Source organism: Cupressus sempervirens, chromosome 1 (assembly GCF_028749045.1).
Source record: "Cupressus sempervirens isolate cs-2001-9-10 chromosome 1, ASM2874904v1, whole genome shotgun sequence".
NCBI classification, from domain to species: Eukaryota; Viridiplantae; Streptophyta; class Pinopsida; order Cupressales; family Cupressaceae; genus Cupressus; species Cupressus sempervirens.
In genome coordinates, this window is record NC_143118.1 from 614,558,534 (window position 1) to 614,573,721 (window position 15,188).

The window sequence follows — 15,188 nt, forward strand, 5'->3', positions numbered from 1 at the left end:
TTGTGGCTATTGAATATTTGCATTTGTAATAGCTTGATGTTAAAAATACTTTTCTTCATGGTGAGTTAGATGAAGAAATATATATGAAACAACTACAAGGATTTGAGGTCAAAGGTAAGGAGAACTTAGTGTGCAGATTGAAGAAAACTTATATAACTTAAAGCAAGCACCTCGACAATGCTATATTAGATTTGAAAGTTTTATGCATTCAGACCATTTGGTTTATTTTAAGAGGTTGGATGATGACAACTACATTATTTTATGTTTATAAGTTGATGATATACTTATGGGTGGGTCTAACATGGACCATATCAAGGAATCAAAACAACAATTAGCACATTCATTTGCTATGAAGGATTTGGGGACAAAAAAATAAATCCTTGATATGAAAATTTGTAAATATAAGAACATAAAATTAATTATATCTCATGATGATTACATTGAGAAGGTGTTACAATGTATCTATATAGAGAATGCAAAAGTTGTTAGCACACCTTTGCCTAGTCATTTGAAATTAATTAAGGATATGTGTCCAAAGACACAAGAAGAGGAGGATAAAATGTCCAAGATACCTTATGTTTCAACTGTAGGAAGTTTAATGTATGTCATGGTACAGACTAGACCAGATATTGCACATGTTGTGAGAGTGGTTAACAAGTATATGATTCATCCTGGAATTGAGCATTGGAATGCGATCAAATGGATTATCATATACTTGACAGGTACATCTAGTAAATGTTTACATTTTGGGGGCTCTACTAGTAGTTTACAAGGTTATGTTGACTCAGATTTGACAGGACATCTAGATACTAGGAGTACTACATGGTATATATTTATTGTTGGTGGGACAACAATGAATTGGATTTCTTAGTTATAGAAGGTGAATGCTTTACCCACTACAAAGACAAAATGTGTTGCTATTATAAAAACATCTGGGGAGATGATTTGGCTTCAATTTTTCATGGAAGAATTGAGACACTCACAAACATAAAATTATTTGTATACATATAGTCATAGGGTCATTCATCTTGCCAAGAATTCTGCTTTACATTCCAAAACAAAACACATGTAGTTGTAGTACCATTTCATTTGATCAATATTGGATGATAGATAGTTAAAGATGGAAAAGATACATATAGATGAAAATCTACTAGATATGTTTACAAGGACAATGTCAAGGGAGAAGTTGAACTTGTCTTTAGCTTCAACTAGTCTTCCAAATTTGAACATAATAAAAGAACAACAGAGTCTAGGGTGCATCACTCCAATGAGAGCTTCAAGGGTAGTGGTGTGACTATAAGGCTAGTCTCTAAGTGGGACGTGGTTTAGTGTAGAGTTTGATCAATCCATAAGTGGGAGATTGTTGATATTTGGTGACTAGTCAAAAAAGTATTATACACTTTTCAAAACCTATGGGGTTTAGGACATTGCCTCGATTATTTTTTTGGTTAACTCGTCAACCATTTCCCAAGGTTGACATGTCAAGTATGTTTGGGGTTAGGCCAACATAAGTTATGTACTAGCAGTCGCAAGTTTTTGTGCTTGCAACGATGAGCCGATACTTGTTTACTTTAAGTAAAATAAAATTTAATTTTATGATAAATTATATACTAATAAATTATCATCTAAAAAATATTCCCATAAAAATCTATTATGGAAACTAATAAGAAAATTACATGAAAAAATAACATGTGGAGCAAAAAATATAAACTGATATAATTATAAAAACTAAGTCAACCAAACTAAGAGAAGTCTTGGTGCTTCACCTCTATGAGCATCACATAGTTCCAATGACTACTAAGTGTTCTATTTATTATCATTAGAGATGGATTCTTGTAAATCACTACTCATTAAACATGAGTCAATGAGTTTGACTCAAAAACTACATAATTAAACCCTAATAACAATATCACAATTTAACTTGCTATGGAAAAATATCTCCTACTTATTAATTTAAAGTCTATTAGTTTAAATATATGAATAAAATCATTTTTTAAAAATTAAAAAACTAAACTAATTTAAAATCTACCAACTTAAATATATGAAAAGAAAATCATTTAAAAACAATCTCCATAAAAAAAAACTATTATGAAAAATTAATATGAGAAATATAAAAAATATATATTAAAAAATAACAACTCCCAGAAATATCATATTGGCTAAACTAAAAATCAATATTTAAATGAAAAACTATACTAATTTTAAAAAATAAATTAAAGTCTAATTTTTTTTAAAAAATAATCATTAAAACTAAAAACTTAACTAGGCAAGAGCCTACAACACAACGATAACTTGTGAGCCTCTCATGTGGGAGGTCTTGGGTTCGAATTTGCTTAACACATAAAAATAATTAATTACAACAAATAACAATAATTAATCTAGGCTTTGGCCATTTACTAATCGAAAAAAAAACTAAAAACTTAACTAATTTAAAGTCTAGTGGCTTAAATATATGAATAAAATAATTATTTTTAAAAAATTCTAAACATTAATAACTAGCAGTTGCATGCTTTTGTACATGCAATGAGTGCGTCCATAGGAGATGAGATTTAAGAGAAAAATGTAGAATGAACATTAAATAATGTAAATATAAGTTTTTTTAAAATTAAAATACAAAAATTTAAAAAATTGAAGATTAAAACATAAGTATAAAATTTATAATATTTAAGAAATTTGAATATTGCTTAAGAAACATGTTCAATAATTTCAAGATTTTACAATTAAATTCAATTTATCAAATATGAAAAAAAAAAATCATTTAAAAAAAAATCCATTAAAAAATTTATAATGAAAAATTAATATGAGAAATACAAAAAATTAATATGAAAAATAGAGGCTAACAAATATTCTATTGACTAAATAAATTATAAAAACTAAAAAATTAATATTTAAAGAAAAAATTAAACTAATATAAAAAATAATTTAAAGTATTTTAAAAACTAAAATATCAATCAATTTAAAAAATCAAAAGTTTAATAAATAGAGATCACAACATAATCCAATTGGACACCACAAGTAATTATTTTTTTAAATAAATAAGAAATAGAGGGTTTTAAAGGACCATTATGTTCAATCCATGGTTTAGGGTTGACAGATTGGGTGTCCAAAGTGGGGAGGAAAACAAGTTTGGGGCTAAGGTTAGATTTCTCAGAGGTGGGTTTCTCAGAAGTGGTATTAAGGTTTTTCCTGTTAGAAATGATAGGGCAATCCTTTCTTTGATGGCCCTCACGTTTACAGAGGAAGCAAGCATTTAAACCCCCTAGAATTTCAATGGGGCAAACAAAGATCTGACCATCTATATTAACCTTCAAGCTTGGTGGAATATCAATACCTGGTTTAATAGATATTAAGACCCTCGCATCTAGGTTACGAACCAGCCTAGTGGTTTCATCAATTTGGATGATCTTGTCGAATTCCTCCAGCAAGTGGGGCAAGAATTTCCACAGAAAGGGAGGGACACTTTGCAAGATTAGTCATCTAGTGCATGAAAGGGCTAGGATTTCATCCTCAACAGCCTCTTGTGACCATGGAAGAGCTCTGAAAGAAGTTTTTCCCACTGACCAATAATGTCAATTTAGGGCTTGCAACTGGGATTTGTGATTTTGGAAGAATATAATGAATAGACCTCTTTGTATTTGCTTGCAAAAAGAAATCGTTAACCCCATTTTGATATTCCAAAGACTATTAAACCAGTCATCTAAAAATTTACGTGGAGGGCATTTTTCAACATCGATACAAGCAAAAAATATAGTCGTGCTTGATAACTTATCCTTTTCCATGGCTATTTCCTTTAGCATCTCTTCATTTGGTATTGTAATCTTAGCTCTACTGAGTGGCAAAAAGTCCTTTGACAAGTTATGGAAATCTCCTCTTCCTCCTAAAATTAAATGTTTCAAATGGTAACTTCTTCTTGACAAACTCCCTGTTAGAAATCATGTTACTGGTTTTGATATTTGTTCTCTATGCAGAGTTCTTGAAACTAGGAGGCATATCTTTTTTTATTGTAGTTTTGCTAAAGAAATCTGGTTAATGTTTGGTATTTATATAACTAAAAATGTGTATACTTTTGAAATTGCTACTAGTTTTATACAAGGATTGAGAAAAGATGCTAACCTTTTCTGGCACATTCTTTCGTCTCTCATTCTTTGGTTCATTTGAAAATTTAGAAATGAAGCCAAATTTCAAGGCATTGATAGAAGTCTTACTGGGTTTTATAGAAAACTCACCAAATTTAAGATTGTCTCACAAGTTTGTTGCATTATGTACCTTGAAAGCGATAAGCTTTTGAGATTTCTTAAAGATGGTCACGCATCTATGTTCATAAATGAAATGAAGCATGATTATGAATGTTCCACCATCACAGAAGACAAGAATGCCTTTGATATAGCCCTTGATAAGCTAATTAAAGATATTAAAAATAATGATACACCTCCTTATGAAAAGCTGGATATGTATGCTCAGATTTTAGATAGAAAGGTGGTCATTTGGATGGAAGGCCCAGGGTTGGACAACCTGGTTAGAGAACCAGGATGATATTCTTTCTTAATTGTTTTTTGTTGGGAATCCCTTTTTGTACTCTAGCTCTTTATATTATGTAATTTTTGCATCTCTGTTGTGATCTCTTGGGCTTGTTGTTTGCCCTTGGGTCTCTGATGTATCCTGTATCTCTTTGAATGCGCGATTTTTAATATAAAAAATAAATAAGAAAAGAAAAATAATAGTTAAAAGTGGATATTTAAAATATAATCTTATGTGAAAAAATTAGATTATTAATAATTTTTAATTTAAATAACATAATATTTACTAAAATGTTTTAAATAGATTAATAAATTAAATTTATCAAATATGAAAAAAAAAAATCATTTAAAAAAACTCATAAGAGAAATACAAAAAAAAAATGTCTAACAAATATTCTATTGACTAAATAAATTATAGAAACTAAAAAATAATATTTAAAGAAAAAATTAAACTGTTATAAAAAAATAAAGATAAAAATTAAATAATTTAAAAACTAAAATTTAAATCAATTTTAAAAATCAAAAGTTAAATGAATAGATTGCAACATGAGGTAATGTGGAGATCACAACTAATAAATAGAAAAAGAAAAACAATAGTTAAAAGTGGAGATAACAACTAATAAATATCAAAACAAGAGTTTAAAGTGGAGGGAGATTAAAAAATGACCGGTAAATAATTAACAAGAGGGATTTTCAATTTTTCGGCCAAACTGACAACTTTTCCAACCAACTTGCAAATTTTTTTGTCAAAAATTCATTTTTCGAGAAAAAAGTTCCCACAAATAGCCTATCGGCTAAATAAAAATTAATATGAGAAATATAAAAAATATATAGTAAAAAAATAGGAACTCCTCCCATTGGCTAAACAAAAAATTAATATTTAAAGTTAAAAAAAATTAATTTAAATAATTCAAAAACTAAAACTTCAATCAATTTTTAAAATCAAAATTAAATTTAAAAAAAGAAAAATATGGGTTTTTTCTTTTCTTTTTTGATCAGGTAAGTTGTTGAAGCCTAGATTAATTATTGTTATTGCAATTAATTATTTTTATGTGTTAAACAAATTTGAACTCATGACCTCCCACATGATAAGCTCACAAGTTACCGTTGTGTTGTAGGCTCTTGACTTCTCAACAAAAGAAAAATATGAGTTAAAAGTGGAGAGAACAACTAATTAATTTTCTAAATAAATAGAAAAAAATAATAGTTACAATTATAGATAAATCAATTTATAAATTAAATACAAGAATAAAAAATGGAGATAAATAAATAAATAAGAAAAAAAAAAGACTTAACAGTGTAGATAATAGCTAATTAAATTAAATAAATAAGAAAAAAAAAGAGAGTTAAAGTTGGAGTGAGATAAAACTGGTTGGAAAATAATTAACGGCAAGGGTGATAGTTTTCCAGTCAAAGGTTGACAGTTTTCCGGCTAAAAAAAAAATTTTACGGGATCCCACATATAGCCTATCAGCTAAAATATTGGCTTCGGATTAGGGTTTTCAAATGTGAATATATAGTCTCTTACAACAATATTGAGTTGTAAGGGAGATTGAAGATTGTAACACGTTGAAGTTATTAAATAATATTATTAGTCTCGTTGTTTGGTGGACGTAGCCCAAGGATTGGATGAACCAGGTTAAATATTTGTCTTCTGTTCATTTATGTTGTTTTATTTGTTTGTGATATTGGTTATATTTACATGCAACTATTATTTTTCTGTATATCTAATCCTAACAAATTTATTATCATTTTCAGCTATTTTAGTACATTCTCTTTAGCTACAACAAATGTTTATATTTCATTATTTATGATGATATAAGATTATACACAAAACAACTGCAATGTCATATGCCCTCTATGTCAATGATGATATTTGTCACTTCATATGACAAACAACTTTGTAATATTTTCTCATTATTACACATATTTATGATACTTTTTTACCACTTTTCATCGTTGTAAAAAATAAAACATTCATACATACAACTCTAATTTTATCCTTACTTTTTTATAGTGCAATTGAAAATAATATGTATTATAAAAAAATTAAATATTTTCACTAACATTCAATTATACTCTCTATTTTTATTATAATATATTAAAAATGAGTACGATAATATTTAATATATAAATCTAAATATAACATGGTAATAATATTTTAATAGAAAATATAAATCAACAAGATCATCAAGACTAGACCACTCTAATTAAGAAATTCAAAAAAATATTTATATGAGATATTAAAAACTAATAAATCTCAAATATACATTTAATATGATAATATTTTATATAAAAATCTAAATATAACATGGTAATAATATTTTAATACAAAGAAGACAAATAACATGAATCGTCAAGATCCCCAACAATAGACCACTAGACAACTCTAACTAAGAAATTTTGAAAAAAATTAAAAAAATAATGCTTGCTTTAACAGAGCTAATTGTTTTGACCGGTAGCTCTAGGCTTTTCTGATCTGCATGTGTTCGATATGCTGAAATATAGTTAAATTCGCCGCATGACGCGAATCTACTTGGTAAAATCACAATTTTGATTTGAAAAAACTTGAAAAGCAGGCAAGTGTTGATTTCTAAATTAAGCAAATACAATGACTGCCAGACATGCAGGCCACATACACGATGGCCAAGTCAGCTCAGAATTTCATGCAGAGTTTTCACATTTTATCGTCTTGGCGGGATTGTCAATATGAACTGGGAATACGATGAGGAGAGAATGTGCTTAAGAATCTCCTCTATATTCTCTCCGCCTCTTTCTCTTTCCCACTCTACTTAAGTTTATTTAAGTCGGTACATGTTTAAGCAATTATATGATCCTCTGCTCTGCAACTGTTTGATAGCCCGCTCTGCGTATTACAGGTAACACAAAATTGTGATCAACAGGTTTATTGTTTATTTTTTATCAACACTAAATCTGCTTTTCTGCTAAACGGATAAGGCTTATATTGTATGGTCAATGAACCACTTTTTATAAAGAAATATAGACAGTATAGTCAGCATTGAACTGAAGAAATATGTGGCTGAGCGACCGTCCGTAGTTGACTTCTGTAGATTTTGTGGGCACACGTGATTAATTTCAATTTTGGCAAAAGTTCTTTGGATTACTTAATAAACCCAATATTATGCTAATAGATTACAAAATTGGCTCGACTTTTGCTGGAATTGAAATTTGAAGATAGCTATAAAGGCATCTTGTTAGCTTTGTTTCCTTGAACGATGATTCAAGTCAGGGACTGACTTTCTTTACTGTGCATCTAGGCAAGTGAACGCCAATTTATTGGCAACGCAGTAATAAAGCAATTCAATGGGGCGAATCTGGAGAGCGGCTCTGGTGATGTTGCTTTTGTCTACTTTTTCAACGCTTGGGACTTCAGTTTTCGATAATAATCAGCCTCTTTCTAAAATTGAAATTCATAAGACCTCCATGGCTGTACATCGCTCTGCAAGCATTAAGGCCACTCCCAATCTTCTTGGCCTCAAGGTATGTTATAAACTATAAATATGCTTGACTTGCATTTGAATATTGTTTAATGCTCTTAGTTCCCATTCCATCAAAATTACTGTATACAATTTATATGAAAATATTTGCTTCTTTTGCATATACTCAATTTCTTACAAATTTTTAATGAGAGACAACTCTCTTGAAACATTGAATAAAAACTTTAGTGCTTGTTATCCGGAAGAGTTTTGGCAGAAACTATGTTTACCATGCCTAGCCGCCCTTTTATACTAGTTCTTGCATATGGGGATAACATACAGGATAGTCCATCTAGAGCCTACCATCAGATATTTTTAGTGATTTGTATATGACCTGGCATATTAATATCCTACTCCATATATATATTTTGACCAAAAAAGAAACACAGCATCAAGGTAGCCAAAACTCTTTCGAACACAAACTATTTAGTAATTTACCTCCTTGACTGAGCTGTGGGAAGAGTACCTCTTGTCTCATCTGAACGATTGTTGTAAATAAACGAATAGCTTGAGCACATCCAATGATCTTTCCATCATATTGTAATTTTAACAGGTGGCGTAATCTATAATAGTTTAAGTTTCAGCTTTCTGGTTCTATTGTTTGCGTTCTAATAACATTTTGAATCTATGTATCAGTCTATCCCAAGGCAACAATCATCCGTAAAACTATTCACTATTTCAAAATTAGAAAATGCTTTCAAGTATTAGAGTTTTCTGGCTTTTATTAATAAGTATTCTCCAAACTTATTTAACACAGTTTTCAGATTTGTAAACATGTATGAAATCCAAATAGTGGAAAAGAGGCAAGCAAATAGCAAGGTTTTATGCTGTTTACTTTTGTCTTTTACCTTTTGCTATACTTGACAATGACGCCCTTATCAAACATTTCTCAAGGGCTCAAAATTAGAAAATAAAGTAGTTAGTTGACAGGAGGGAAGAAATAAGGTTAAGCAAAGGGGGAAAAAGAAAGCATCAAAGAAAGAAAATGAGGCGAAGAGAACAGCAAAGGGTCACAGGACAGAGAAAGGAGGATAGAGACACTTTTGTCTAACTAAGTAGGGTAGGGCATTTGATGGAGATAAGTTTTTTAAACCAGGACCTCCTCCATGGAAAAATCTGACTATCTATAAGAAGATATGAATTTTGTTTGGAACATCAAATATTGAACAAGAAATAAATAATTCTATTTTACAGAGCTTCAATTGGGAGGTTTCTTGTCTGTCCCTATGCAGACAAAGTTCAAATATGGGGCAACAAAAGATATGTTTTAGCTAACATATGCAAAATCAATGGAACAGTTATAAATATTTAATATTCATATGTTGAAATGTTGGGCCTTCTTGAAATGGGATGCTACACATGAAGGAATCTCAAGATTCCATGTAAGACATACTTGACACTTGGCAAATGTGTAATGATGGGTGTAAGAGATTATTAGATGTGGGTTTACAAAGTGGAAGTGGACTTGAAAAGGCATATTGGACTGTAATTTGAGTAGGGTGTAAACATCTTGGAAGAGGAGTTACATTGTCCAAGCAGAGCTCCTAGTTTCATTAGTTGAATAGTCAAACTGTGGAAGTTCACTTGTATGCATGAAAGATGACATTTGGTTTTTATGGTCATCTTGAGTCTGAGTTGCGTGCTCTCTTTGGAAGCCCATGGCTATGATTTACCCACAGGCAGTTTCCTGGATGGTAAAACTCAATAAATAGAGGTCTCAATATGGTGGTTTGGCATCGGTTTGAATGATATTGTAGGCTTAGCAGTATTTCTGTTTGAGATTAGATATTGACATGTTGTTCAAGCAATGATCTAGAGGCTACATTATTTGTGAGTTTTTCTCAATCCATTGTAAGCATTGTTTGGAGTCAAATCTATTTAGATCTGCATTTCAAACTAGCTTTTTACCTGAAAGGATTTTCATGGGATATATCAGTTCTAATTTCCTTTCTGTTCTATTTTTATTTGTTGAAATTTCATAAAGTGTGATTTATGATTTAGAGCAGCAATAGCAATATGATTTTATATTCCTAATTGAAGAATAAACTTTTAATCTGTAAATATATATCTAGTCAGCTAGGAGCCCTAAGACCCCTAGATGAGTGTAGTGCTGAAAGATTTAGTGAGCTAGCGAAGCAATCTCAGTTACCGGGTACTGCTGTTTAGGCCCGGGTCCTGGTACTGGTTCTTCCGGGGTACTTCATGGGTTCTTTGTGGGTCCTTCATAGAAGGACACATAATGAACATGGCCACCCAGGAAGTACCCCAAGGCAGTAGGTCAGTTTACGTATATATTTCTGATTTAATCATCAGCATGCTCTTTGTATCATTTTTAGATAGTGTCTTGCAACAGCTTGCTAATATTATTCAAGTTAAAGTTGGTTTATGTAATGCCCTTAGTTTATGACAGTAGTGAAAAGCAACCTACTTCAATTCATTTGAAGGTCAAGGATTGATTTTTCTTTGTTTGAAGATCTGAGTATATTGCTGTTGATAGATTTGTATAACCCAACCAATAGTTATGTTTGTTGATCATGTTCGAATCAATGCCAATTTGTAATGCATGTAATCTGAAACTATATTAGTAATACAATTATTTATTTATAATTTTATGGGCCAATACGGATTGATGAGTATCACTCTTCCTTTTGTATTTGTAACTTGGATGTTAGAACATAAATACATACATATATGGACAAACTTGAATCCGCAAGGGGTGAAAAAGTTGTTGTACCCACGTACCCGAACCCCGTATCCGTACCCGAACCAGAACCTAAATATGCAACTTAGGAAGCAATTACTATGCATTCCATGAGTTTGAGTGCTCCTGCCAAAAAAAACTCTGACCATAATCTTACTATAAATAGTAAATCCCCAGCTGGAACCTTTGTCAAGGTTACCATAACTCCACACAGTTACTAAACTATCTAGGTCCCCTACTAAAGATAAAAACCCCGACTTTCCCAAAATAGACATTTACTATAAATAGTAAGTGTACCGATCTTACTCTAACAAAGAGCAATCCCGAACATCCCTGACCTCTGGAATGGGAATTGGCCTCCAACTCTTCCAACTAAACCATCTGAATAACTCCATTAGCCTATGAAGGTTAGAAAATAGGCTAATCCTTTGAAAGTTGGCACAAAAAAAGGGACAGTATAGAAGAAACAATTTTCCTGAACAAGTTTATCATTTCCAACTTTCATGTCAATTCCCTTGGTGTAGACTTCTTTTGGTATAAATCAATAATTTGCCAATCAAACTTGCATGGTCTTGTATGTTGTCATATTCATTTATAAAAACAATGTAGTCTGTCTTTTTCTTACTCCCTATTCTACTTTACTTGCTAAGTTAAACTATTGTCACTACTACTAACTAAATTTGGGATCTCTAACGCTTTCCACGCTCGAACCATATGATGTTGTTTTATAATTTAGAAGTTGAGCTGGCCTGTCATAGTCTCCTCTCCTTGAAATTGCTTGTCCACAAGAAACCTTGGATAATTCATTTTCCTTTTCAAAGCTTGGTAGTCAATGCACCTTCAGAGAATTCTGTTTTTTTCTTCACTGACACCACGGAAGATGTGATGATTTTGAGTCGAGCCTTCTATATCCAGTGCTTACTATCTCCTTGAAAGACCTCTTAATGTGATTCACAAACTTTTTGATGTAGTTGTATAGTATTGTGAGGATAGGAATTGTACATTCCTTTGATTTGTTGGCATCTTCATATCCTCCAAGTGGTGCTCTTCTAGGGGGTGTGTCAACAACTATGCTATGATTATCCATGCATCTATGCTCTAGTTCTCAAGGTTCCTTGCACATGATTGAGTTCTTGTCTAGTTTCTTCATCCATTTTCTTCACATTGGCAATTCCTTGTAGTAGGAATTTTCAGCTTTATCCTCTTGAATTGCTAATCCCTTTGGTGATGCTTTATTCTTGGGTGCACTTGAGTCCATATCTCTTGCTTTCTTAACAGCTTCTTGAAGCAAGTTAGGATTGAGAGCCTTGACCCAACCCCTACAAGGGTCCCTTAAGGCTTAGACCATCCATAAATAGGACAACCAACCCTCTTTCGGAGATGAAAGTGACCAAAATGAAAATTCTTTGGAAGCTTGTAACATATTCTTCGATCAATCTTCATTGGTTTGGTTGTGCTAGTTCCTTGAAACAAAGCTTAGGGTCCTTGTTGTCAAATCTTTCTGATTGTCTTTCCCTGAACTCCACATATGGCATAATGTGTGTATGGCCTGTGGTGATCATGCCATGTTACCACCATTCATGAGCCACCCTGTCTAGATATAGGGACGCATACTTGACTTCTTCCACTTTTGACATTGGATTGAGTTGGAAGCATGTATCCACCTTTTGGACCGACGCACATGCCGTGGTCTTCCCTGAACCATTGAAGTATGGTGTATTGATATTTCAAATATCTCTCCTTAAATCAAGGTGATAGTCTTGTTTACCTTTCTTCGGCATGTGCCTCATTCTTAGATCCATGTAATCTTTGAGGGACATCTCTGCTTGTGACCCTCCTATCCAATCCTGATTAAATTGATCTTGTAACTCCACTGATGCCAGTTCACTGTCTTCTTTCTGTCGTACACTTGGAGGAAAAGTAGGTATCATTGGTCTAGAGCTCGTTGTAGGGATTTGACGATTTGGAATTCTATTAATTGACTGTCCTTCATTTCTACCATTGCCTCCATTATTACCATTACGATTGTTATGTTTTTTATTAGTATTGATTACGATTTGAGACATCATCTCCAGCCATCGTGGTGTTCATTGTTGTGTCCCGCTGCTCTGCCATGAATTGAGCCATTCAATTATTGAATTCGCCAATTCCCCCCGTACCTATCCCTCTTTGTCTTCTGTTCTTTTTTTTGGATGTTCTATTTTGGAATTTGGTCAGGCTTCCTTCTGCAGTAGTACCTTATTTCTTTCTTAGTCATAGATCTTTGCAGGCTGGTAGGACAGCTTCCTATGAAAACACTTTTAATGTGCCCTTATGAGATTGCTTACGGTTGTCTTATTCCTTATGATCAATACTGCTATTTACCTGTTCTTATATAGATTGTGCACAATTCTGATACATTGATGGCTATGGATTTCTTGCTTTACGATACTAAAATTTTAGATCAATTAATATGCCCAGATTGGAAATGCAAGAATGGGACCCTGTTATCGTATAATATTAAATATTATTATTAACTGATGCAATTGCCAAATGTCTTTATATCAATGTGGACTAAGCTATTTCAGTTACTGAAATTCTACCACCAAGCAAGACTGCTGATATAATTGCAGATCTGAAATTGATGGACCAAGTTATTGACAATGACAGTTTGATATAAACACTGACCTGGTGGATGTTGTCTTGATCTTACAATATCTAATGTCAAAATCAAATGATTTATGAATACGAGGAAAGTGGTGAGATATCCAATCTGGAAGGGTCGGAATGCCTGATATATTTATGAATTCGCCTTTATGAATTGGATGAGTACAAATTTTGATTTAAACATCAACCTGATAGGATGGTCGATCTGAACATGCAGGGCAATCTGATATAAGTAAGAACTGATCCTTGAAGGATTGGATGTGAGAATGTATGAACTGTCCGATCTTGTAAGATGGACATTATCAAATGATTTATGTCTTCTTGGAATTTCTGATTCAACTAGAAATTTGATATGGTATTTGATCTGATAAAAAGAGATGTGATTTGTTTACCAATCGATCCTAGATTGGCTAGATGAGTTACAAACACAATATTCCATCTTCTAAGACAAATAGGTTCTGATATTTTTATGATTTTTTATGGATCGCACGAATTACTAATGCAATCAGCAGTAGATGGAACTCTTTACAAATATGCAAATAATATGATTATCACTTTCTGATTCTTGTCTATCTTGCTTAAATGATGATCTTCTTATGACATTGTTTCTGATTGATTCTAGATGCACATGCATTTCTTTATCTTGCCAATGGTGGATTGGTGACACCCTTCTTGGATGTGACAAGGCTCATACTTAAGTATGGTGTGTTATGTAATATTTCCAACTAGGACTATACTTGTTTTACTCTTAAATTCCTAACTAGGGTTTGGTTTGCACATGGGAATGACAATTTGTAATGTTTCCTACTAGGAGAAAGGCAATTCATAATTATTAATATATCATTATGCATTTAAAGTAAGAAATAATCACTGATTAATAATACATACTTAAACCCTAATTCCTATGCTCCACGGGGACGCGTCCCCTGCCTCTGTACCCTAGTACCCGTACCGGGTACGAAACGGGGACGCGGGTACGGATTTTGGCCGTACCCTGCGACGTCCTTTTTTTGAAAAATTCAGAAACGTCCCCGAAACGGCCAATTTTTTTGGGCAGGAAACTTGGGGACGGCCAGCAGTATCGGGGACAGTTTTGCCGTCCCCTATCCGTCCCCGAAACTGCTGGCCGTCCCCTTTTTTCCAGTCAATCTGGAAAAGGCAAACCATCCCCAAAAAAACATTTTTTCCTAATTTTTGTTGTTCGTGTGGCCCCTAGTCATCTTAAAGACATAATAACAATATGCAACCTATATTTGGTCCATTAAAATACTAACTCTTCTACTCATTTTTCGATTTAACATACTTGCTAAGAGGAAGGAAAAAAACATAAGAGCAGTAGCAGCAATGAGCAAAGATTGTGTTTAGTGAGGCAAGACTGCTTTCGGTATTTACTATTTACTAACAATTTTAGTTGGACTTCTCTTTATTTCATTCTGATTTCAGCATGATACTTGAAGCCTTTAGGCATTTTAATTTTTGCTATATATGTATGTGATATTGTTATAATGGAAGCACTTAGTATTTGCCATTTGATAATATTCCATGTATTTATCTTCTAAAATGTCTATGGTGAATGGTTTATCAATGTTATGATATACATATTTGAATTTTGTCTCTATATTAAAAAAAATCCCCTATGTTTTTAATTGCCGTCCCCTGATGTCCCGTCCCCTAAATTTTGGCTTCGACCCGTACCCGTACCGGAAACACGTCCCCGTCCCCTAAAACGTTCCCGTCCCGGAAACTCCGTGGAACATAGCCTAATTCTTTATTTCTCTCCTAATCAATAGCTTTAAGAAGGATGATGGCAGACTTGTTGTAGGGCAC

The 15,188-nt window shown here is 32.5% G+C and overlaps 1 protein-coding gene across 2 annotated transcripts in view; it reads left to right on the forward strand.

Annotated features, from left to right (window-relative positions):
- The first annotated feature begins 6,965 nt into the window (after window positions 1-6,965).
- LOC149579410 (putative inactive purple acid phosphatase 1) overlaps window positions 6,966-15,188 on the forward strand; it is an 83,064-nt gene continuing 74,841 nt past the window's right edge. The window contains exons 1-2 of one of the 2 annotated variants that reach the window (XM_089832553.1): window positions 6,966-7,396; window positions 7,796-8,018. In XM_089832553.1, the coding sequence (XP_089688679.1) occupies window positions 7,842-8,018 (177 nt within the window). In that variant the 5' untranslated portion in view covers window positions 6,966-7,396; window positions 7,796-7,841. Of the gene's footprint in view, window positions 7,397-7,699; window positions 8,019-15,188 lie in introns of those variants that run through there. The other variant, XM_089832560.1, reaches the window with a different exon arrangement.